The sequence below is a fragment of the Lutra lutra genome, chromosome 9 (genome assembly GCF_902655055.1).
Source record: "Lutra lutra chromosome 9, mLutLut1.2, whole genome shotgun sequence".
In the NCBI taxonomy this organism is placed as follows: domain Eukaryota; kingdom Metazoa; phylum Chordata; class Mammalia; order Carnivora; family Mustelidae; genus Lutra; species Lutra lutra.
The window spans coordinates 41,387,556-41,413,613 of NC_062286.1; the positions used below are offsets into that span (position 1 = coordinate 41,387,556).

Sequence of the window (26,058 nt, forward strand, 5' to 3'; positions counted from 1 at the left end):
GACCCCTACCCTCCCCTGCCACCCGAGGTCTTATGCACTTCCCTACCCATCTGAACACCATTTTGGAGAGGACTGGGAGAAGAAGAAGTCAGGAAGACTGACTTTTTTTTGAGAGAGAAACCAAATCAGCTTACCCTGGACACATTTAAAGTAAAGTAAATGTGTGAGTTTAAACTTCCCCTGCCCCTTTTATTCAGCAGGGTAGAGGCTCATGAGAAAGAGGAGACTGATAATAGAACATAAGGAGCTCTGGAATTTTTTTGCACATTTCATATGGAGTAAATCAGTCCTTTTACAGTTACAGTAAGGTAATGTCTTAAATAACAAAAAAGTTTTAATCCATATTCCACTAGCTTATTATACATTTTGGATAATCTTGCCTTTATTCAAATAAAGTTTACATCTGCTTTTTATTATTTTTGACCCCATTTTAACAACAGACATAGCTAAATATTAATGTATCTTAATTTATTTAGTAAGGGATACCTAATGTGGGGATTCACACTGCACAGAGGGAAGAAAAAGGGCAAACCTTAACAAGGAGATGTTCATATGAATTATAAAAATGGCACCACATGACCTCACCGTTCTGAATACCCGCTGTCCCGGGCAAACCTCTGGAATGCGCCCATAGGATCCGAGCCAGTGCTTAAGATAAATACCAGGGGAGTGTTATATGACATGTCTTGATATAGAGTGGGCAGGTCCACGGGTGGTGTCTCTATAAAGCGTTTTCCAAGATTTTCTATTACAAAGTCTGTAAGAGCAAAAACCACCTGAAAGTTGAAAAGAAAAACATTAAAAAAATAGTATGTTGGATGAGGGTCCTCTATAATTCTATCCTATTTCTCCCCTTCAGCTTCTCTGATAGGGTGCCCTGTTGTTCTGCACTCATTTTCTCTTGATTAGGTATCTTTCTTCCTACTGGATTTAGGCACCATGTAATTGCCAAAGGTCATGGTTCTCATGACCTTACAGAGCAAGCTGACTATGTGATGAGAGGAAAGTCTCTTGTCATTCCATCCATCTCCAGACCTGCTGTTGCCCCATCCTTGCCTTCTTTGGTCCCATCCTTCTCTCATTCTCATGGACTTTACTTTCAGTCCTTCCACTGTCTCTGTTTGCACTATTCATCTCCCCCCCACCCATCTTCTTTTTATCATACAATTAGGCTCTACTGTCTCCTGTTCTTAAAACCAAAACAAAAGCCTTCCCTTGATTGTTGCTCCCCTCCCAGCTATTTCCTTTCTTTTTTTCCCCTTTATAAGCCAGCTTCTCAGAATTGACACCATATATGGTCTCCCCATCTTTTCCCCCATCTTCCTCTCTCATTTTACTCATCAGCCTCTTCTGACTTTTCTTGGGAACCAGCCTCAGCCCTGAGGATCATATCCCTGCCTGGCCACTTCCTACACCGATGTGTTTCCTTCACGGATCCTATCCTAGCCTGCTCACCCCATTCCTGCTCTTGCAGACCCTCTCTAGCCCACATGGAGCCTTTGTGTGAGATGGGAAAAGATGTCCCTTCTTTAATATACTTGTGCCAGAAAGCTGTCATGATAAATATACAAACCAAACCTACAGTATCTACAATGCAAATGGCTCCCATAAGGCTTGTGCAGTGCACATCCGGCACAACTGTAAGCAGCAGCCCTGCTTTAACGTTCACCCTCCATTAGAATTGACATCACCTCATCCAAAAAATTTTTGCATGTTTTCTGTTGCCATTGTTGCTGGGAGAGGGTATATCTCAACCTGGTTCAGGGCCATGGCCTTGGACTGCACTCTCCTGTGGCCAGTCTGGGAAAAGATGTTTACGTGGCTGCCCACTTAAGTGAGGATATAGTGTGGTACTAACTATAAAGGTGGCCTGGGCCAAAGGACCAGCCCTGCAACAGGGCCAAGAGGGGTTGGAGCTTAGTTTTAGCTATGTCATGGTGTAACTAAATGTAATTTCAACAGCAGTTTCTCATTATTATTTTGAAAAATATTTTTGATAGTATGATCTATTTATTTGCTTTTTACTTTGACAAAAAGTGCTTAGAGTTTATAGTAAATAACAATGTACAAAGCACCAGTGATTTATTTCTTGGGGCTGTTATGTACATATAAAAGCAGTAACGCACTCGTGAAATGTTTTTGAACTCAAAAAGTTGGAGAAATACTTCTTCTCACAGCTATGGTCTAGGGAGTTAGGCATTTCTTGAAGGCCACCCTCTGAAAATCCCATGTCTGGCTGCAGGATCAGAGACTTTCTAGTCTCTTCTCTCTTTATCACCAAGTCCTTTGCTAGGGGCTCCTCTCACTTTCTTTTTATATTGAGTTTCCCAATTCTGACCTATGTGACTCCACTATGTCTTGCTTAGAACCGTTTTTGTGGCCTGTTGTTTGATCCTTGACAGGCTCTGGCTGAGACCTCCAGAGCATTTTTTTAGTTCCTCTTCCCTATCAGAATCCATAGGGAATTTTAAAATTCAGGTGAATACTGTTTTGAAGGTACTGATGGGCCGATAGCATACAAATTCACTCTTGAGAGACTCTGTGTTTGAGAATCCTCTGCCTGTTGCTTTCATTGTGACAAGAAGGTAAGCTTTAAACATTTGGGAATGATGATCCCTTGTTCATCCTTCTGAGTGGCCAAACCTCATTTAAGTTATAGTATATTAGATCATGGGTAAAGACCTGGGATGGCTGCCACATTGTGTGTTATATCAGAACACAAGTGCTCACACTTCTCATCACACCCAAGTTCTTTTTTTTAAAAAACTGGTAAAATAGATATAAAATTTAGCATCTTAACCATTTTAAGCATATAGTTCATAAGTGAAATTGCATCCTTATAACTGGTGTTTCTCAAATTGGAAAAGCCATGCAATTATTGCTTTGAGAAGATTTCATCCTGGGTGACTGTCTACACTGTGGTTTTCGACAGGGAAAAACCTGGCTCTCAAAGAGACTGCCACCTTCCCAAGGTAGAGGAAGCCTGGATGGAAACACTAGGACTATTAAGGTTAGGGGTCTCGGTAGATTTAGCCTTGGAAATCAACAATGCTGTGTGTGATGTGTCTTGATGTCCTCGTTCATCTGCTTTGAGAATGATCGTTTCTCTTTATATATGTTTAATCACATTAAAGGAGGGGTTCACAAAATATGGTTTCCGGATCAGCATCAGCATCATGTGGGAAGCTATTAGAAATGCAGATTTTTAGCCTGTTGCCCAGACTTGCTGAATCAGAAACTCTGGGAAGTGGACCCCAGGTCTCTGTGCTTTACAAAGCCCTCTAGATGATTCTGATGCACACCAAAGTTTGAGAACACTGGTATATAGGACCTTTCTTAGCTTTGGTGTGGTGATGAATTATTGTCTATCAGGAAATCTTTATGCATCTCTGATGTAAATGATACTTTCTTTTTTTCTCTTTCTAGTTCAAATTTCTAATAACCTTGTCCTGAACCATTCTTAGGGCTGATGCCAAAGAAATAATTTTTGGAATGACAGGCATTCTACTTCCTGTTGCAGTTCTAATGACTCTACCACCTGGTTTACTTAATTTAAGTAAGTTTTATTTACTTAAAACTTTACTGGTTTTCATTTTAATTTAATTTTAAGTTTTTTTAAGTAGACTCCAGGACCAGCATGGAGTCCAATATAGGGCTTGAATTCACAACCCATAGATCAATACCAGAGCTGAGATTAAGAGTCAGATGCTCAACCAATTGAGCCACCCAGGCACTTCTACTTAAAGAGTTTTTTGAAATGAAGTTTCATCAGTAGATCCAAACATGCTATTTCTGAAGGAGGCTGAATTTTATGCAAGCTTGCAGTATTTCACACAAGCCACTGTGCTGGAACATCCTCTTTCTCCCAAAGGAGCAATTGACTCTGCCATTTAGAAACACTGGATACCCAATGGGCTCTGCTTGTGAACAGACCTGGGAACAACAGTCTCTCATTGCACAGATCTTATATCTGGTTTTGTCCTTGTTCTAAGGCTTTCTCAGATTTTCTTTTTCTCTGGACAGGGGAATCAGATCTTTAGAACTTGGATTCTTTTCTCTGGAACCCCAATTTCTTTAGCAAATCATTCTCTGGAATCAGTACCATGGTAAGGGTTATTCCCAAATGCCTTGATCAGTGTATCTGTTTGAGAGTAGGTGTAGCTGGGATAACATTGTCATGCTTGGCTCTTTTCTTCAGGGTGACTTTGTTGGTGGTCTTGACTGATTCTGGTCCCTGTCCTCTTTGGAGTCCATATCTAGCTCTTCATTGCTGAAACCCAATCCAAATTCCAGATTCTTCCATGTTGATTTATAAAGCAAGTTTTATTTGGTAGTATAACACAAGGAAGGTCTTTGGTTGAATGTATTAATAAGAATTTTCAGCTAATCCTCTGTGAAGTTAGTATGACTGTATCTGTCATTTGCAGATTTAATCACATTTACAGAACCATCCTGGGACATTTTGTGAGAGCCCTGGTGTTCAAGAATGTAATTTTTTTTTATTATGAAAATTTCAGGTACATATAAAGTCAGAGATTAATGAATTTGATGTTTTATCCAGTTTTAATATTTGTTAAGAAAAGGCCAATCTTGTTTCATTGATATACCCACCTACTCCCCGACTCCTTAGGATTTTTTTGAAGCAAATCTCATGTGTCATATTATCTCATCCTCAACATATGTCCCAATAATATAAGGACTCTTTAGAAAACATATAACCATGGTACCATAATGACATCTAAATAATTAACAATAATTCCTTAACATCACTAAATATCTAGTCAGTGTTTACCTTCTCCTAATGAAATTATAAATGCCTGTGTGGGTTTAAATATAGCATATTTAAATCAGGATCTAAATAAAACTTATATGTAGAGATCAGTTGGTTTGTCTAAGTCTCTTTGCATCTATTAAGTTTCATCCTTCATCTCCTTTTCCCCCTTGCAAAAACAAACAAACAGACAAAATGTGTTGTTGTCGAAGAAGCCAGACTACATGTCTGGCAAATTTTATTAGAGTCTAGAATTTCTTAGCCTCAATGTCTTAATCTTTATAACTCCTCCTTCTTTGGGGCTCTTGTTACTCAAGCATCCTTTCATCTTTTGTCAGCATCTAGTCTGGTAGCCACTGTCCCATAGTCACTGAAGATTTTCCACCTGGGTCATAGCCTTACTTTCTATTACATATCTATTGCAGTGATTTCTCAACTGTGTCCCAGGCACTGTCTTGCCACCATCTCGTTGGGGGTCACGTGGCCATCCAACTCCCTACCCTCACAGTTTCTTGACCTCTAACTCCAGTAGATACCATTTCTTCTCTTCCTCAGTCACCCACACCCATGGCCACCCTCAGGATATTGTCATCACTCGGAACTATGCATTAGAAATTTTAACTCAATGTTGGTCACAACTCTCCTGTTCTTCTAGCTATACCTCTAGTCCAGCTACATCTGCTCCCAAAGAAAATTCAAGGTTTTTCCTTTCTCCCAGTTTAGAAGCCCTTTCTTTCTAGTACTACTTTTAACAACAGTCTCAATTGCATTCCTACTTCCTCTATTCTTCTATTGCAATCATCTGTGGCTGAGGCCAACCCCATAACTTATGTGTTCCTACAGAGAAGGCAGAAAATCCTTCAACAGAGCATCAGTATCTCCCAATTATGCTTACGGTTTCTTCAGTTAGTTTTCTCTTTCTCACTTCTCATAGGAATAACCATCATTTTTCTCCAGTGCCTCCTGAAACTCATCACTAGAATTATCATCAGAGACATCAGGAATTATATATAAAAACTGGAACTGCCTGCAATGCTTCATTCATTCTACTGATAACTTAGGCTGTACTGAAACTTTATACCTCCTTGGTTTCCATGTCACTTTTTTCTCCTAGTGTTCTTTTTGCCCTGATGACTATTCCTTTTCATCCTTTCTTTCTGCCCTTTAAATGTTGGTGCTCCTCAGGGTTTCATCCTTTGTTCACCTGTCCTCTTTTATTATGCATTCTTCCTATGTGATTCTAACAACTCCCAGGGTTTTAATTCCCAGCTCAATGCTGGCGACTCCCCAACTCTCTATCTCTAGCCTATATTTCTCTCTAGAGTTTCCTACCTACATATTAATTGGTCTCCAAACTGCTGTCTACTTTGATAACTGGCAGGTACTGCAGACTCAGTGACATCTTTCTGTGACATACTTCTCCTTTCACATTTGCTTAGTTGTTGATACAGCTATCCCCTATGGCACCCAAGCAGATATCAGGAGCCATACCAATTGTCTAATCTCCACATTCCTCTCAATCACTTCAACCTACTACCTCTATCCTAATTCAGGCTGTCATAATTTCTTGCAGAGACCAGTCCAACAATCTTCAAACTGGCCTTTGTGGCTATGGTTTTGTTCTTCTCAAATGCCTTCTTTCCACTGTTGCAAAGATCTGAAAGGTCCATCAATTCCCTGCTAATGTCCACCCCCCACCCCAAACCCCATCAGACCACTGTCCTCTCTGGAGAGCACAAATCCTTAATGGTGCAAGCTAGAAAAGGATAACCGGGTTCCTGGCTGGCTCTCTAGCCTTTCCTTTCTTCATTTTCTATATAAAACACTATGGTCTATTAATAACACAGAGTCTCTATTTCTTAGAACCTTCTCCCAAACTTGACCATTGTTACTCTCTAAACAAATAAATCTAATCACTTATGAATCCTAACTGGCTGATGAACATTAGCAGAAATAACTATAACATAGTCCTTTAATTTTAAAAAAAGATCTTACCTTCTCTTCCTTACAACATTTGATGAGAATTAGCTTTTGGAAAGAACTTAATACTGGATGCCAAGAATTATGGCTTTTGATCTCTTTTTCTTGTGTCATGAGTTCCTCTTCCGCCTTCATTTTAGAATAGCCTTCCCATTCAGCTGGGTTAATGTAAGTCTCGAAAGATCCTGGAAACACAATTTAAAAAGATACTTTAATTAGAATTGGTTTGACTTTGAAATTAAATAAGTATATTTAGTAATTTAAAAATCCCTACATTTACTATCTAAATCTAAATACATTTACTATCTAAATCTCTACATTTGCTATCTACTATTTACTAAATGTAAATATACTAATCCCCTCAACCCAACCTAATTAAAAAGAATTTAAAATTGGGTCAGAAAACAAATTCAACAGCAAACCACTTACAAAAACCAAAGCTAAAACAAAAACCCAAAATAAAGAGGTTAAAAAATAAAAGGATGCATAGAGCCACATTAATCAAATGTGAGCAAAAAGAAAATTGAAGTGATAAGAGTAACCGTGAATAAATTAGAATTCAAGGCAAATATAATTAAATGTGATGAAGTAGGTTAAGTTAATTAAAATACAAACCCCATGATAAAAACAATAAACCTATATGTGTCAGATAATAGTGTAAGAATACATCAAGCAATCACTGCTGGAGGTAGAGGAAAAATAGAAAACGTAGTAGTGGTCAGAAATAATACACAATTATCAGCCTATGACAGATGAAGCAAATTGAAAGCTCTGGCAGATATAATTTGTACAATATAAATAACATATGAATAAACGGACATATATACAACTTTATGCCCCAGGAAATAGAATATGTTGCTCCCTCTACCCCATGGAATACTTATAAGAAATGGGCCTCACATGAGGGTTAGGATCCCAGTGAGGCTTGAATTTCAAGCTAGAAAACCACTTTCTCCAGCTGGTCCCTACTGGGATTCTCCTCTGAGGGCCTAATAATGGCAACTAAAGAGGAGGTGACAGCTAGAAATGTAATGATAGTTGAGCCTATGGCCCTGGAGGAGTGTGCACTTCTGTGAGACTTCTTAGTTTCTATACGGAATACAGACAGTTACACAGTACAAGACCACAGGGCACAGCACATGATCGCTGTGGTGGTATTCTGAGGACCAGAGAGTAGAACCATCTCTTCTAAAAAGACTTATTTTTCTGGAGGTTCTCATTATTTATTGTATAATCTCTAGGTTCTGGCTAATGAGAGAGGATAAGAGAATATATTTTAAATAACTCAATAGGACATGAAGCACTTAGAAACCATCAAAGACAAGAGATTAAGGCAATTAGGAAGCTTTTGAAGGCAAGAATGACATTGGAATTAATTATTAAAGGTCATCTAAGGTCACCTGCAAAGATCTAGAGCTCACTTTTAGAACACAAGCCATCCTACCATACAACCTTCACAATTGTGCAGGATTTCCAGAATAAAACCTGAAATTTAACAAATGAAAGCAGGAAAATTGTTATGAATAGCTGAAATTTTAGTCCCAACTGACAGGGACAACACCTGGTACCTTTTGTCCAGATATTATGAGTTGTTTCCAGAATTACTTTGCCTTCTGGCCTCCATCCCGCCCCTCCATCCCTTCTTTCTTTGCCTTTGTGTTTCTGAGGCTCCAGTTTGCTCTTTCTGCTTTGGTTCTGTCCCTAACTGGTCATCTCTAGGTTTCTCCTATTAAGTGGTTTTCTTTTTGTCTTCTACCTCTATCTCTAGCTGCCTTGTTTGACCAGTCCACAACATAGAAACATCATTTCTATTTGATGTATTTATTGAAAAGCATTTCATTTTTTCTAGTCTTTATTTAGAAATCAAAGAAGTTTGTTTAGATACTAGAAATTCTGGTCCATGTAGACTTTAAATCACCACACTTACTAGTTGAATAAGTATTCATATTACAAGTGTAAGAGTGATCATATTACAAGTATAAGACTAGAACTAGAACACTGAACTTCAAATAAGTATGGGGTAAATAAAAGAATGGAGAAGCCACCTGAAGACCAGAAAGAAGAAAAAAAAAAATGAAGCAAAGACAAAGGCTGTCAAGAAAAAAAATCTCCACAAAATAAGGTGATAGAAGTAAGTCCATATAGATCGGGGCTTCTCATTCTCAGTACGATGGGCATTTAGGGCCAAGTGCTTATCTGTTCTGGAGGATTGTTCTTGCGTTGCAGGATGTTTAGCCACATCCTTGGTTTCTACCTCTGAGATGCCAGGACTACCACCCCAGACCATAATGTCCAAACACTGCCAAATGCCCCCTGGGAGACAAAAACCTTCCACAGTTGAGAGCCCCTGGAGTGGATCAATAACTCTAATAAATACTGAATTAAAACTTTCCTGGGGCACCTGAGTGGCTCAGTGGGTTAAAACCTCTGCCTTCAGCTCAGGTCATGGTCTCAGGGTCCTGGGATCGAGCCCTGCATAGGGCTCTCTGCTCATCGGGGAGCCTGCTTCCGCACCCCCTCTGCCCGCCTGCCTCTCTGCCTACTTCTGATCTCTGTCTGTCAAATAAATAAATAAAATCTTAAAAAAAAAAAAAACTTTCATGTTAAAAAAAGAGTCTCTAAAGAGAGACTCTTGCACTGTTCAAAACAACAAAATTCCACTAAAGATACACCAAAAACAGACTAATCACACAAAAGAGTTAAAAAAATAAAGAGTATGGAAATACATAGAGCAGGAAAACTAACCAAGAGAACTGTGCTGTAATTACATTAATATTAGAAAATATATTTTAAGGCAAAAAATAACTACTTAAAGAGGAATATTATTTAGTTATTATTATTTTTAATTTAATTATTTGAATGGAGTAGAGGCAGAGGGAAAAAGAAAATCTTCAAACAGACCCCACACTAACCGTGGAGCCCAACATGGAGCGTGATCTCATGAATGATGACAGAGTTGAACACTTAACCCACTGAGCCACCCAGGTGTACCTGGAAGAATATTATTTAATAAAAAAAGAATAATTTACTGGAAGATAATAATCCTAAGCCTATTTATACTGAATAGCATAGTTTCACAGGATATGATGGGAAAATTTTTGGAATTTCAAAGAGAAGTTGGCAATCATTGTTGTATACCTTCATACCTCTCTTAGAAACTGACAGATCAAGTATAAAAAACATTAATAAAATAAATACCACAATAACTTTGGGCTAAAGGTCACATATGGGATCTTCTTTTTAAGAAAACACACATAGAACATTTTATGAAGAATGAAATCTAAATAAATTACAAAGAGAGACATCTGAGTAGCTCAGTGGGTTAAGCATCTGCCTTCAGCTCAGGTCATGATCTCAGGGTCCTGGGATCGAGTCCTGCATCAGACTTCCTGCTCAACAGGGAGCCTGCTTCTCCCTCTGCCTATCAGTCCCCCTGCTTGTGCTTGCATACAAGTTCTCTCTCTCTGACAAATAAATAAAACCTTAAAAAAATTACGAAGAATCTGGGGCGCCTGGGTGGCTCAGTGGATTAAGCCGCTGCCTTTGGCTCAGGTCATGATCTCAGGGTCCTGGGATCGAGTCCCACATCGGGCTCTCTGCTCAGCAGGGTGCCTGCTTCCCTCTCTCTCTCTCTCTCTGCCTGTCTCTCCGTCTACTTGTGATCTCTCTCTGTCAAATAAATAAATAAAATCTTTTAAAAAAAATTACGAAGAATCAATTTCATGCGACCCATGAGTATCAGTTCCATAACATAATTAAATTATAAACAATAAAAAGAGAGTTCCCCAAATCCTTAATGTTTTCAAACTAAAAAGTGTACTTTTAGAAATGACAGGGCTACATATTAAAACTTTGGGAGAAAATTAACATAGAATGTTATAATTCAGAGCACTACCTCTGGGGAAGAGGAGAAGGGTCCTGTGATGGAGAGGATTCTGGAAGGCTGGTACTATTCTAGTTTCTGATTTGGGTGGTGGCTCATAAACTGAGATTGAGTTGGACGCTTAACCAGCTGAGCTACCCAGATGCCCCAAGTTGTACCATTTTGATTTGTGCACTTTTCCATATGTATGTAATCCTTCAGTGAAAAGTTAAAAAACAACACAACAACCAGAAAATCTATGGGATGCAGCTAAGGTAATTCTTTGAGTTAAGTATATCCCCTTAAAATGAAGATAACAGTAAATATAAAATCTTGGGAATTCATGGGCCAAGCATTCAACTCAAGCATTGAACTGGGAAAACAAGTAGTTCACATTTTCTTAATAATGAAGAAATTTCCTATTGAAAAATATTGATATAGCAGAAGAGGTTAAGGGAGACATCAAAGTCAGGATTTACGAGCTTGTTTACAACTTCTCATAGCAGATCCTTTTTGACATATTACCTATTCGTATAGAAATAGGGTGTAACAGTATATATTGTGTGAGTCCTTCAAAAACTCCAAACAATTCTTCTAAGTCACAGCACGCAAACCACATGGCAGGCTGCAGCCAGGGAACGTCAGGCCTGGGTGGGCGTTCCTATTAGAAGACAGAAAGAAAATGAGTAATAATTCACAAAGACAGCCACAAAATAGGTTTTCTCCTTGTCTCAGTGAAAAAAGCAAGCTCCAACAGCATGTTGAAAATAACTATTTGCCTAGGACAAGGAACTAGATAGGGTGAGACAGAAAGGATGTTGAACCAGTTCTACCTGTAGACCTTTGCTCAGAAGTGCAGCTGGTGAAGGCTTTCCAGGGTGACATTTGCAGAAAGCAGTTCACCTGGTGAAGGGTTAACATTAAATGTGTGAAGCTGACTTCTAGTCTGTGCCCCAACTCATCACACCAGTCTCTTCCCACCCTCCAGACAGTCTTCTGTGTTTTTTTCCCATGAAGACTAGCTTCATGGCACTATTCCATGGAGCACTTACATGTAGGTGAACAGTTTTAAAAGAGAGAAACAGCTGGGATCACAGGCTGAAACTAATACCTTGAACATTTCTTAAATATTTGCCTGAGGTTCTATAATAATTTTTAAGTAGATTTACTGAGATAAAATTCACATACCATATCATTCATCCATTTACAGCATACAATCCAATGTCTTTTAGTAAATTCAGACTTATGCAACCATCACTACAGTGAATTTTAGAACATTTCCTCTCCTCAAAAAACCCCAGGTATTCTTTAGCTACTATCCTCCTATCTTCCCATGCCCCCAGCCTAAACAACTACTAAACTGCTTTCTGTCTCTACAGATGTGTCTGTTCTGGAAAAGTCATATAGATCAAATTTCATAATCCATGGTCTTTTGTGACTGCCTGCTTTTGCTTAATGTTTTGAAGGTTTACTCATGTTGTGATACGCATCAGTACTTCATTCCTCTTTATGGTTGAATAATATTCTGTTGTGATGAGTAGACAACATTTTGTTTATTCACGCATCAGTTGATGGACATTGGGGTTGTTTCCACCTTGTTGGTGACTATGAATAATGCTGCTAGGATATTAATGTCCAAATTTTTTGTGTGGACATATTTTCATTTCTCTCTGATACACACCCAGGAGTTGAATTGCTGGGTGATATAGAAATTCTATATTTTTCTTGAGGAGCTGCCAGACCATTTTCCAAAGTAGCTGCAGCATTGTTTGCTCTAGTCAGCAGTTTATGACGGGACTGATTTCTCCACATCCTCACTGACACTGGTTATTATCTTTTTGATTCTAGCCATTCTAGTAGGGATGAATGCTATCTCCTTAAGGTTTGATTTGCATTTCCCTGATGAATAATGATCTTGAACATCTTTTCATGTGCTTATGTTTATCTTCTTTGGAGAAATATTTATACAGGAGCTTTGTTTATTTTTAAATTGGGTCATTTGTCATTTTATTGTGGAGTTGTAAGGGTTCTTTATATATTCCTGATACAAATCCTTTCTCAGATATGATTTGCAAATATTTTCTCCCATTCTGTGCATTGTCTTTTCATTTTCTTAAGTTTTCTTTAAAACAAAAGCATGCTTATTTTTTATAAAGTCCAATTTATCTATTTTTTTCTTTTGTTGCTCATGCTTTTGGTATCATGTCTAAGGATCCATCGTGAAACATGCAGTCATGAACACTTCTTCCCATGTGCTCTAACAAGAGCTTTAGCTCTTATATTTAGGCTTTTGATACATTTTAGTTTATATATGGTGTGATATAAGGATCTAGTTTTACTGTTTTGCATGTGGCGCAGCTGGCCCACACCATTTGTTAAAAAGACTACTTTTCCCAATGAATTATCTTGGCAATCTTATCAAAAATTGGTTGACTATAGGGGCTCCTGGGTGGCTCAGTGGGTTAAAGCCTCTGCCTTCAGCTCAGGTCATGGTCTCAGGGGCCTGGGATCGAGCCCCACATCGGGTTCTCTCTGCTCAGCAGGGATCCTGCTTCCCCCTCTCTCTCTGCCTGCCTCTCTACTTGTGATCTCTCTCTGTCAAATAAATAAATAAAATTTTAAAAAAAATTGGTTGACTATAGACACATGCTTTTATTTCTAGACTTTCATATTTGATTTCATTTATCCATTTGTTTTTGTGCTAGTATCATACGGTCTTGATTATTGCTGCTTTATAGTGAGCTTTGGGATCTGGATCCTTTGCTATTCCATATGAACTTTAAACTCGCTGATTTCTACAAAGAAGTCAGCTGGGATTCTGATGGGGATTTCACTGAGTCTGTAGATCACTTTGGGTAGTATTAGCCATCCTAACAGTACTAAGCCTCTAGTCCATGTTTGTGGGATTTTTTTCCCCCACTTATTTAGGTCCTCAAATATCTTTCAACATGTTTTGTAGTTTTCAGAGTATAAGTTTGAGCATCTTTTGTTAAATTTCTTTCTATGAGTTTCATTCTTTCTACTGCCATTGTAAATGGATTTTTTCTTTTTTTTTTTAGATTATTTATTTATTTATTTGACAGAGAGAGACCACAAGTAGGCAGAGAGGCAGGCAGGGAGAGAGAGAGAGAGAGAGGGAAGCAGGCTCCCTGCTTTGCAGAGAGCCCAATGCGGGACTCAATCCCAGGACGCTGAGATCACGACCTGAGCTGAAGGCAGCGGCTTAACCCACTGAGCCACCCAGGTGCCCCAATAAATGGATTTTTTCTTAATTGCATTTTCATATTGTCCCTTGCAAGCATCTGTGAGAAATACAAATTAATTTTGTATAATGATCTTGTATACTGCAAACTTGCTGAACTCATTTACTAGTTCTAATACTTCAATTATTTTTTAGTAGGTCCCTTAGTATTTTCTTTTCTTTTTTTTTTTAAAGATTTTATTTATTTATTTGACAGAGAGAGAGATCACAAGTAGAGAAGCAGGCAGAGAGAGAGAGGGAAGCAGGCTCCCCGCTGAGCAGAGAACCCGATGCGGGACTCGATCCCAGGACCTTGAGATCATGACCTGAGCCGAAGGCAGCGGCTTAACCCACTGAGCCACCCAGGTGCCCATCCCTTAGTATTTTCTATATACAAAATCTTGTCCTCTGCAAATAGAGATACTTCTTCCTGTCTCATCTGGATGTCTTTTATTTCATTTTCTTGCCTAATTGAGCTAGCAAGGATCTCCAGTGCAATGCTGAAAAGAAATTGTTAGAACAGACATGCTAGTCTTGTTTCTGATCCTACAGAGAATGCACCCAGGCTTTCACCACTAAGTATGTTGTTACTGTGGATTTGTGTCCGTGCCCTTTATCTAGGTGTGGGAGTTCTCTTCTATGTATAGTTTGTTGAGTGTTTTTATGATGAAAAGGTGTCGGGTTTTGTCAAATGTTTTTTCTGTGTCTACTATGATGATCATGCAGTTTGCTTTTCTATTCTGTTGATTCTGTTGCTATGTAGCATTAGGATTAAAATGGAAAATACCAGTATTAAGATATTAGTAACTAAATAAAGTAACTAGATAAAAGATACCTTCCAAACATATTTATAAAAAAAATTAGCCAAGAATCATTCCAATTTCCTTGTGATAGAAGAAAAGAAGCTTTAATAAAAAATTTGAGAAGTATCTTAAGATGATTTCTGACTAAGTTTTTTGTTTGATGGTATTTAAAACGTTTTTTACATTTGTTTTCAAAATATGTGGCTCATGAGAAGTAGCAGGTAGTACTGGAATGGACATGGGCTTTGGAATCAGTTTCTGTCATGCGTTAGTTATCTGATTCTGGAAAGTTCTTTAACATCTTCAAGCATCTGCTTGAGAAAAATGTAAATAAGGCTCTTAAAGAATGTTGTGAGAAGGATGATAAAGTAAAGAGCCTGACTGAGTGACCCACTAATAGTCAGCAACAGAGTGAAGCAGGTAGGAGGCAGGCTCTACAGACTGACTTGAGGGTTCCAGCACTGGCTCCAAACCCTATTAAGTATGTGAACATGAAAAGTTATTTAATCTCTGTGCCTAATTGTCTATCTGCAGGCTAGAGATAAAATTAGGAACTCACATAAGAAGAATACTGAGAGAGATAAATAAGCTGTTAAACTCTAAACACATAGCAAGGGGCACCTGGGTGGCTCAGTGGGTTAAAACCTCAGTCTTCTACTCAGGTCATGATCCCAGGGTCCTGGGATCAACCCCCGCATAGCACTCTCTACTCAGCGGGGAGCCTGCTTCCTCCTCTCTCTCTCTCTTTCTGCCTACTTGTGATCTGTCCATCAAATAAATAAATAAAAATTTTTTTAAAAATTAAAAAACATAGCAAGCTCTTTGAAGTGTGAATTGTGATTATGAAGTTAAGATTGCTTTAAGCAAGGATTAATAGAATATGCACGTGTGCAAGATGGGTGGGGATTGGGAAGGAAGGATGTCTGGTGGAGAGGTCCTGTCTGGGCTTGTCCTGGGAACATAGGGCACTGAGAGTCAAATAAAAAAGGCATGAAGTCCCAACCTCTCAGTGATACACAGAGGCTCAAATAGTGGTGTCCCCGAAGACGGGGCTCAAGATGGGCATCTAGAGTGGGGTAAGCTGGAACTGTAGGTAAGAGTGGGGGGAGCTGTTGCTCACTTCTGTGGGCTACCCAATTTGTGGTGTGTGGGTGAGGCAGACTAGTTTAAGCGGCTGGGGCAAGTTCGACAAAAGGATGAACACAAAGAAGGAAACTGCAGGAGAGCTTGTATTACAGTATTTGGGAAGGAGGCAGTTCAGTCATATTAGTTCCTGTGCTTTATAATGAAAGATGTGTCCAGGCAAGAGGGAGTCATGATCTCCCAAACAGTATTGCCAAGTCTGTGAATTACAACATTGATTGAATTTTAACTCTTCATATTTGTAAGATGGTCAACTTTTCAAAACATGCTCACATCTACTAGCCCATTGGTTACTCCCGACATCACTTTTGTATAGGTGAGGACAGCGCTGCCTAAAGAGGCTACATTTACCGACCTTGCCCAGCTACTGGAGATGGAGCCTGGCCCCTAGGCCCCCAGAGCCTGCCCTGCCGGGTCACACGGCCAAACATATCACCTTCAGCCACTGCAGACCACTGGTAGGTGCTTGTGGGCCCTATCTAGAATAACATTTACAATCCAAACATGAGATAGGTACCTTTTCTAATCCTGCAGAACCCCGGAGAAAGAAATTCCATTCAGCATCAGTTAAGTTTTCTTGCTGACGCATGATCTCAATACAGAGCATAAAGCTATAGATGAGCTTATGTTGTTCAAAAAGTCCTCTTGAAACATTGACATAAGCGGTTAGAAGAGTTTGTTCCAGCAGTATTTCCAAGCGCTGCTGCAGATCATCTGTCTTTAGAGAAGTTTCAATTGTTGTATTGAACAACTGTGGGAAAGAGAGTACTATTAATGTCTCTGACTTAATTCAGTTTCTGTGGAGGAAAAAAAAAAGTCCCTGCTCCTCACTCCTTCGCTTCCGGGTCCTGTAGTCAGTGGGTAAATAGCAGCACAGGAGAGGACTACTGTACTATGAAATGTCCAGAATTCATCCCCAGATTGATAAGTGATATTTATTTTCTGCATTCCCTTTCCTCTCCCCATTTTTCAGAAATGAACCACTGCTGAACTCTTGATAGTATTCAGAAAGTATCATCTTGATGTGAGGCGGAACACAGGAAAATAGAGGTGAGGTGGCACCACCGGTTTTTTCATATCCTTAACTTGGATTTGATAATCATTTTGGGGTAAGAGACATAAGGGCAAGGTAAGGTCATATACTTTTCTTGGCTCTCCCCCAAGATCATCGTTAGGTTGTGGGACCAATGTGTTAGAATTTTCTCCACAATTTAAGGGAAAGCCCTTGTTAATTCTCTCCAAAGTTGGGTTGACAAAGGGAAATGGAGGTGTTTTTTAACACACTTAGAAGAAAAGAGGATTGAGCTTTCTTTAACAACCTGACAAGAAGAAGAGAAGTTCAAAATCCCGTGAAGATGTGATGCTTAGTGCCAAAATAAAACATGGCGAACCTTGACATCACTGGTAGCTGAGAGAAACCTTGTGGTGAACAGAGCGCGCTACTGGGGATGCTCGGTAATTCTGCTGTATAAGGGGTGACGCAAACTTGCTGTCTCCCCTGGAAATCTTCAGGTAAATTGACACTGCTTGCTGAAGCTTTGTGACACTGCATTTGCTCTTGGGAGAGATGGACTGCTGCCACAAAGGGGAGGTGAAAATATCCTACTCACGAGAAATCTGATGAGATTCAGCAGTGGATATGAGATGAAGAAGAGAGACTGTGCAAAAAACAAGTCTCACTGTAATATGGGGGGAGTGGGAAGGAACCAAGGACAGGAGAGCAGGGCATGTACGATTTGTCTAAAAAAGGTTGGGAAGGTGTGGTGAGGGGTTGGGATAGCCTATTGTATAGAAAGTTCTGGGGGATAAAAGATACAGAAACCAATTTGCTTAAGGTCAATGCTGTCAGAGACTTGAGATACAGCACAGAAAAATCTAACAGTGGAAAGGAAGTTGGGTTATGGTAGAGATGGTATAAACAAACAGCATGGAACTGTGACTCTTAAAAGGAAAAAAGAAAGGCAGGCAAGAAGGAAAACCAACAAGCTAGTTAGCCGAGGAAGCCAAAAGAAAATCTTTCTTTTCTTCCTCGGCAGTTTTCTGTGCATACTGGACACCTGAGTGTTGAGAACACATGGCAGATGGAGGCGCTCTTGAACAGGTAATTCCGAACTCCTAGGGGGTCTTACTTGATAACTAGACTCACAAACTGTCTGAGGCAAAAGTAACTCAATGAGGTTTAAAGGGAAGCCAAAGAAATAAAGTTCACTGACAAAACAACACACTTACCTGTTTAAAGTATTTTAATGAATACTGGTACATAGGATCTATTTCTGAGAGGCTCGCAATAACAAAGTACATGACGGAGCCTTGAGTGGCTACTGGGCGGTACTTCTCACGAGCGACATTGATCATCATCTCAGTGGACTCGGCTTCCTTTAGTCTGACTTTAATGGCACCAGAAGTGATCTGAATAAAGACATGAAAACAAGTTCTTAACCCTTTAGAAAGAAGAAAAATGGTAGGAGTTTTGGAGTATATCCAGTTAGGTCTAGGAAAGAAATCAGGATACAGTGAATTAACGATTATCATAGTGGGGAGGTCCCCAGATAGAACGACTGAATCTCAGGACTCCATGACCTTCTGTCTGAGTTATACCTCTTTCCTTCCAGAATGTGGAACAGGCAGACAGGAACAGGTGACACAAGAAGCCCTGACAAGCAGGAGCAGCACTTCCGTGAGACTTGACTCTGAGTGACTTCTGGAAGGGAAGCACGAACACAGCACTCCCAGTTACTCCCTGACGTCCCCATGAGCAGTGCTCACATGATATAGGGTTCGCATAACGGAAGAAGGTATGAAGCGAGAAGGGGCATCCTCAAAACTGCCCCAAAGAGGAGGGTGGAGAGAGAGTGCAAGGAAGTGCTATCACATTCTACTCTGGAATAACAAGGAAGACTAAGATTCTCTTTCTTTCCCTAGTGTTCCCAGGTGTAGACAAAGGCCAACCTGGGGATAGGGTTTGTTTGTGAAGGGTTGTTGTGAAGGGTTATAAAACTAAGTTGTTGGAGATAGTTGCAAGGTCTTTGCTGTTCTTTTGGTTTTCTGTTTTCGGTTAGTGGTTCTGGGGAGCCTTTTGGCCAATGGGCTTTCTAAGGTTCCCTTCTCTGGCTCCCTTGTCTCTCTATATTGCTGCCTGTCTGTCCTCTTCTCCCAATGCCCATTTCTTTCAGCTGGATATTCCTGGGTTGGGAGTTTGTTTCTAGAAAGTCAAAGGGTCTAGGGCAGGGGCCATGAAAAATCACTGTGGGAACTGCTGTTCGGTATTGGTTCTATTGAAAGGAGAGCTCAAAGGGGGTCTGCACAAGCTTTCTGTCTAGACCCGACTGCCCAAAAGAAACGTAATGTGAGCCACATGTATAATTCTATCTTTTCTAAGTTTATTGAAAGTAAAGGAAACAAGTGAAATTAATTTTAACAATAATTTTATTCAGCCCAATAGAATCCAATATATGTTTTTTATATTAGCATATAATCCATTTAAAAATTACTGAGATTTTTAACTTTTTTTTAAATTAAGTCTTTGAAATCTGGTGTGTATTTTACACTAACAACACATCTTAATTCAGGCTAGCCACATTTCAGGTGCTCAATAGCCCCATGTGGCTAGTGGCTAAGTTCTAGACTGTCAACCCCTGTCCTCCAAGAGAGTGAAGAGGGGGACTCAGAGATTTTTCCAGGAAATCAAAGGCTCAAACTCTCTATATTGACCACGTAGAAGCCTAAGGGGACAAAAGAGGGTAGAGTTGAGTGGAAGACCTCAGTCTCAATACTGGACTCAACTAAAGCATTTACATATGAGTAGGAAAAAGGAAGTTGATATGGGAGTAGTTGGACCAAAGAGACCCACTGCAAACAATTCTTTATTCTTCGGAGGACCCCAAGTCCCTGATAATGAAGAATCCAGGGCTAAAGAGAAAACAAAGTGGACTACTTTCTTCTTTTTGCCAGAGAACACTATACTATGTATCTCAGTTGAGCTTAGTAACTACTTACAGATATTATGCCCAAGAGACCTGAGACCTCAGCAATGATTAGGGAATATGACATATTTTAAAATGAGGGCACCTGTCAGGCTTAGTCAGGGGAGCATGTGGCTCTTGATTTCAGGGTTGTGGGTTTAAGCCCCATGTTAGGGGTAGAGATAATTAAAAATAAAATAAAATGAGGGTTCTGGGAGTTTAAGGGAGTACAAAGTATAGGCAGGAAGTGGCAGAAAATACAGGCCAGGAATAATCAGTCCTATCTCCACGTGATAGAAAGGATATCTTTAAGACAACTACCTGCAGACACCGAAACCCGCTTACAGAGAAAGAAGGCAGAACACATGTATCTATCTTATGCCCTACTGACATCATGATACAATTATAGTAAAGGGATTTTTTTTTAAAGATTTTATTTATTTATTTGACAGAGAGAGATCACAAGTAGACAGAGAGGCAGGCAGAGAGAGAGAGGGAAGCAGGCTCCCTGCCGAGCAGAGAGCCCAATGCAGGACTCAATCGCAGGACCCTGAGATCATGACCCAAGCCGAAGGCAGTGGCTTAACCCACTGAGCCACCCAGGCGCCCCAGTAAAGGGATTTTTAAAAACAGTGCAAACCCACAAAGATAGGAAGAATGGAAGAGGAAATATCAATAAAATTTTGAGAACTGGAAAGCAGAGAGTAGAGTGGTAATGACTTAGCAGATCCAGGAAAATAGATTCCAAAGCTGACAAAGGAGAAAGCCAAAAGTGACCCAATGTGTAAAGTAGAATCCCCTTCAAAGGCTTAAGAATTAGTGGCATCCCACCGGAAGTGGGAAGGGCCTAAAATAAGAATTGGTTAATAGACTCCCAAGTCATCTCCCCACCAGTCAGGAGATGTCCTTTCCCCACCCTGACTGAAAAATTTAAGTTTCATCCCTGGGGAAATTAAAAGAGAGGATTTTTTGATGGAAGGAAGACAGGGACAGTTGAGGACCAGGTACCATAATGAAAACAAAGAGATTAGGTAAATGTATGCACAATGGCTGCAGATACCCTAGCTCTTCTCCTGTCCTCAGCCCCCTAAAATACTTGTACCCAGACCTTCATACTTCCAGACAATGTAAACACTGGATGTTTAACTGTAATCAGGGTATGAGTACAGTGGCATGCTAGGGGATGGAAAGAGGGTGTGTGTGTGTGTGTGTGTGTATGTATGTATGTGAGTGGTAAAAGTATAGACAACAGTGAATGTATAAAAGAAAAACTCAGAAAGTAGCAATATGAGTCTCTGATTTAGAGAAAAGATGTCAAACCCCAAATAATCAAAACAAAAAAAGATGAACACAGTTGTTTTTATGGAGGAAGTCATTAGTGGTGGTGGTGGGCAGAGAGAAGGCAGGGAATGCTATCGCAAACCTTGTACAAATATTTCATTCCTTTTTTTTTTTTTAAGATTTTATTTATTTATTTGACAAGTAGGCAGAGAGGCAGGCAGAGAGAGAGGAAGGGAAGCAAGCTCCCTGCTGAGCAGAGAGCCTGATGTGAGGCTTGATCCCAAGACTCTGGGATCATGACCTGAGCCGAAGGCAGAGGTTTTAACCCACTGAGCCACCCAGGTGCCCCAAATATTTCATTCCTTAAGCAATATGCATGTAAAGCTTTGTTTGTTTATTTAGAGAGCATGGGCAGGAGGAGCAGAAGGAGAGAGAGAGAGAATATGAAGCAGACTCAGCACTAAGTGTGGAGTCCAGTGTGGGGCTCAATCTCACGACCCTGAGATCATGACCTGAGATGAAACCAAGAGTCAGACGCTTAACCAACTGTGCCACCCAGGTGCCCCATATGTAAAGTTTTGATAAAAAAAAAATAATAAATGGGTTAACCAACGACTTCCAGAAGCTAAAAACCAAGGAAGAATGAATGGAAAGAGGATAAAGAGACTGACAAACAAGCGGAGAGAGAAAAGAAATGGGAGATCCAGAATTACTTATTATTGTTTAAATATTGAGATCTCAAGAACTGTAGGCTATAAGGAAGTATCATTTTTGATGTCAATGAAAGATAAAGAACATAACCTTCTGTACTCCATGTCAAAGAGACTTTCTGTTTCTCATGAATGGGTGAAAATCATTTTCTAGGCTGTATTCCCAGTATACTTTTAAAATTATGGTTTGAATGAGAAACAATTTAGTACAATATTATGTGTTTAACTTTATTGTACTATCATGACATCTTTACTGAGCACCAGTTACGTACAGGGCACCATGGATAGCCCTTGGAGAAGGTATCTCAAGCTGAGCTAGTCACAGACTCAACACCAAACTGAACAGGCTAACATGAGATTTAAGACATGGGATTGGGGGGCGCCTGGGTGGCTCAGTGGGTTAAGCCGCTGCCTTCGGCTCAGGTCATGATCTCAGAGTCCTGGGATGGAGCCCCGCATCGGGCTCTCTGCTCAGCAGGGAGCCTGCTTCCTCCTCTCTCTCTGCCTGCCTCTCTGCCTGCTTGTGATCTCTCTGTCAAATAAATAAATAAAATCTTTAAGAAAAAAAAAAGACATGGGATTGGATAATGGTGACATAAGGTAAACAATGTCAAGGGTTGTGAGAGGGTCAGGTAAGTTGCTACAGGCATTTCAAGGAGGAGATTAATTCCAGCTGGGCATACCAGGGAGGCTTCCTGAAGGAGGTGATATTAATGTGACTATAACTGCTTTTCCTTTCAACTTGTATCCTGTCCCAGTTCTTTACATTACATGCTTGATTTAAAAAATGCAGACAAGGGACGCCTGGGTGACTCAGTCAGTTAAGCCACTGCCTTCAGCTCAGGTCATGATCCCAGAGTCCTGGGATCAAGTCCCACATCGGGCTCCTTCCTCAATAGGGAGCCTGCTTCTCTCCACCTTGCCTGCCTCTCTGCCTGCTTGTGTGCGCGCACTCTCTCTCTCTGACAAATTTTAAAAATCTTAAAGAAATGCAGACAAGAGGAACAGTTGTCTACAATTTACCTCCTCTTCCGCTGTGGGGTGAAGGGCTCTGCCAGCTGGGCTCACTCTTGAGCCACCCAGGCAGCCCAGGTGCGGCTGCCATTCTTGCTGTAAAAGACTTTGTAGGACCCTCAAAAGAGACATTTGTAACTTCTGAAGCAACACACTTTCTATAAATACTAAAAATATTTTACTTGCCTTTGAATCCTGGAGTGTGTCAATAAGTTCTTCATTGTCCAGAATATTTCCTTCAGATGTAAAGAGCATTCTCAGAATTTTCTCCTCAATAGTTTTCAGCTGGTTTTTGTCAGCGTTGATCCTCACAATGAGCTTGATTCTTTGTTCTTCCAACTCGGGTTTTTCGAGTCGTACGACATCACTGGAACCAAAGTTTGAATACTTAAATTATGGCTTTATCAGTCCCCTGAAGTTGCTTCTATTTTTCTTTGCTACTTAGCTAAGTACTAATGCCACTAGCCAAGACCTAGTGCATAAGGCCCCTCTTTTGCTGGGTTTGCGTGGTGGCTATTCACTTAATGACGTTAGTTCTGATTCTTTATCTTGTATTTAAAAACGGACACCCTACCACAGTCCCCATAGCTTCTGCTCATCTTCTCTTCGGAAAACCTGCTCGGGGCCTGATCTTCCAAATCATTCCATTTCTGTTTCAAATGCTTGCTTGCGCCAGGCTGAAAATGGTGCCTGGAACATTCTTTCTATGGGAGATTCCTGAAGCGAGTCTTGCCTGGGTCTAATAAAGGGGCCTTACCAGCTCCCCCCCTGTCTAAACATGTGAACTTAGATCTCTCCCTTCACTTGTGCTTTCCCAGTTTGCTCCCAGCCCTATGTTTGCAGGAACTAATCTTTATTAAGCATCACTCTGTGCCAGGCACCCCTTTCAGAGTTTTATGTGGATTTTCTTGGAATTCTCTGAATGCTCCTGTGAGGTGGCACTGCAGCTGAGGGAACAGACCCTAGTGGGTCACCTCCTGAGCTCACGTGGCTCTGAGAGGCAGAGCTGGGCTGGCACCTGGCTTCGCTGACTCCAGGGCACATGTTTTACTCACTAGGAAGAAAAGCCCCATCGTTCATTTGTTATGTATAAACCGAGTTCAGAAACTTTAAAAGTTATTATATGAACACCATAAGAAATCATCATCTCAAGTCCCTTTGTTTAAATAATTTTTCCAGAAGAGAGGAGTATAAACTAGAACCCAGAGATTCTGTACATACACCAGAGGCTCAACATTCTCACTTCTGGAGCACTTGTCTGTGTCCCCACAGTCTAACATGCTCACATGTGATACAACCAAGTGGAACTCTTCATGGGAGCGCACTGGTATAAAACGGTTCGGCCATGTCCTTAGAACATGTCTGTAAAATGTGCTGAAATACCCTTTGTCTGGAAAGAAGTTAGCTTAGCAAAAGTTAAGCAAGTTAGCAGCTGCAATAATAGATTCCTAAAATAAACAAGGAAAACAAGACAAACTCAGTGATAATAGGAATAAATCAGGATGATCTTGACCCAATTTTACTTGACTCAATAAACTTGACAACTTATTTTGAACATGGGTCTAAATAATCTTTCCCTTTAGCATTAATGTATGTATTCACAAACACACACACTCATATACATACATATACATATCTACTCACACATACAATGAGTTTTTAACCATGTAATTGTTATTACTTCAATAAATCCTTAAAATTTATTTTATCTCACAAGCCTCTTGGCTAATTCTGATAATTATCATTGACAATTCATAATCTCATTTTTGGGAAGTAGAGATTTAATCACAGAGTATGCTGAAGGAGAGTAATTTTTTGAGGTGGACAAATGTAGGTCAATTAAGTACACCAAGAAAACACCTGTAGATAAGTAAAACAGGAAAGCTATATTTGGGAGTTTTTCTCTCAGGTATAGAGGAAAGCATCTCAAGGAACCACAGGACTACAGACTTCATTCACTTGCCCAAGATTGGAAACCCCAATGAAGGGGAAGAGGCAGGGCTGGGCTGAAGGCCTGGCCAAATCATGGTTGAGAATTAAGGGTATATCCTGGATCTCCTTGAGAAGACTGTGAGCAAGTCTGGCAGCTGCAAAAGTGACAAGAGATGAAGAACCTGGTCATTTACTTACTATCATCTTTATGACTGAGGACTCATGAGTGGTGCTTTCACACATTAAAATGTTTTCTTTGTGCAACTACGTGGATGGAACTAGAGGGTATTATGCTGAGTGAAATAAGTCAGTCAGAGAAAGACAATTATCATACGATCTCTCTGATAGGAATTTGAGAGATTGGTGGGGGTTGCGGGGGGTAGGGAAGGAAAAAATGAAACAAGACGGGATCAGGAAGGAGACAAACCATAAGAGACTCTTAATCTCCCAAAACAAACTGAAGGTTGCTAGGGGGAGGGCGTTAGGGATAGGGTGGCTGGGTGATGGATATTGGGGAGGATGTGTGCTATGGTGAGTTCTGTGAAACGTGTAAGCCTGATGATTCACAGACCTGTACCCCTGGGGCTAATAATACATTATATGTTAATAAAAATAATTTTAAAAATGTTTTGTCACAATTTCTAAACAAAATATTAGGAAACTTTGCTTGCTCCTCCCCCCGCTTTTTTTTTTTTACCTTAACAGTTGATCCTCTAGACCTGATTTGGTTACGGTGAAATTGATAATGGTAACTTTAATGCACACCTGAAAGGAAGCCATAGATTTACATAAAAATGCTTAAGTTCAGACAGGTAAAATAAATGCTTTAGTAGAACAGGGCCCGTTATTACCCAGCTGGATGTCCCTCAGGTCTAGTTGTGAACAAACCCACACCCCCACACCCCTACCACCCACACTGTGTCTTACAATATCCTAATGTGATTTTCCCTGCAGTACAAGTGACACCCCTGTCCCTCACAGGCCATAGTTATTGATCCTACATGGTGCTTTAAGGAAAGGTGAGCCAGCAGAGGGTTAGAAAGATCGGGTTCTGATTCCAGGTACACCCTTTAGTGCATGTTGGACAAGACTCTCATTCCTGCTGAGCTTCAGTTCCTGAGATTTAAAAATTGGGATGGTAATCGTTATAACCACAGGGTATTTGTGAAGACCAAATGAGGTACCAATATCACTCAGTTAGAGTGACATGTACATAGTTTGTCCTAGTTGAAAAGTGATGACTGATAATAAATAGGGCTTTATATATATATTGTGTCACTGTAATATTTTTATGAAAAATGGTTGCTATAGTATTCTGACATTACTTGAATAAGTTAACAGCAAAAAAAAAAAGTGAAC

At 40.1% G+C, this 26,058-nt stretch overlaps 2 protein-coding genes across 3 annotated transcripts in view; one reads left to right on the forward strand and one right to left on the reverse strand.

Annotated features, from left to right (window-relative positions):
* The window catches only part of TRABD2A (TraB domain containing 2A), a 130,256-nt gene extending 111,016 nt beyond the window's left edge, over positions 1 to 19,240 (forward strand). The window contains 4 exon segments of the mRNA XM_047745431.1: positions 16,117 to 16,258; positions 16,774 to 16,929; positions 17,837 to 17,901; positions 18,413 to 19,240. The gene's annotated coding sequence lies outside the window, so the exon portion shown is untranslated.
* The window catches only part of DNAH6 (dynein axonemal heavy chain 6), a 229,344-nt gene that overhangs the window by 54,742 nt on the left and 148,544 nt on the right, over positions 1 to 26,058 (reverse strand). For both annotated transcript variants that reach the window (XM_047745429.1, XM_047745428.1), the window contains 7 exons: positions 25,397 to 25,464; positions 22,954 to 23,134; positions 18,030 to 18,209; positions 16,318 to 16,551; positions 11,139 to 11,274; positions 6,767 to 6,936; positions 586 to 776 (listed from right to left, as the gene is read on the reverse strand). In XM_047745429.1, the coding sequence (XP_047601385.1) occupies positions 586 to 776; positions 6,767 to 6,936; positions 11,139 to 11,274; positions 16,318 to 16,551; positions 18,030 to 18,209; positions 22,954 to 23,134; positions 25,397 to 25,464 (1,160 nt within the window). The remainder of the gene's footprint in view (positions 1 to 585; positions 777 to 6,766; positions 6,937 to 11,138; positions 11,275 to 16,317; positions 16,552 to 18,029; positions 18,210 to 22,953; positions 23,135 to 25,396; positions 25,465 to 26,058) is intronic.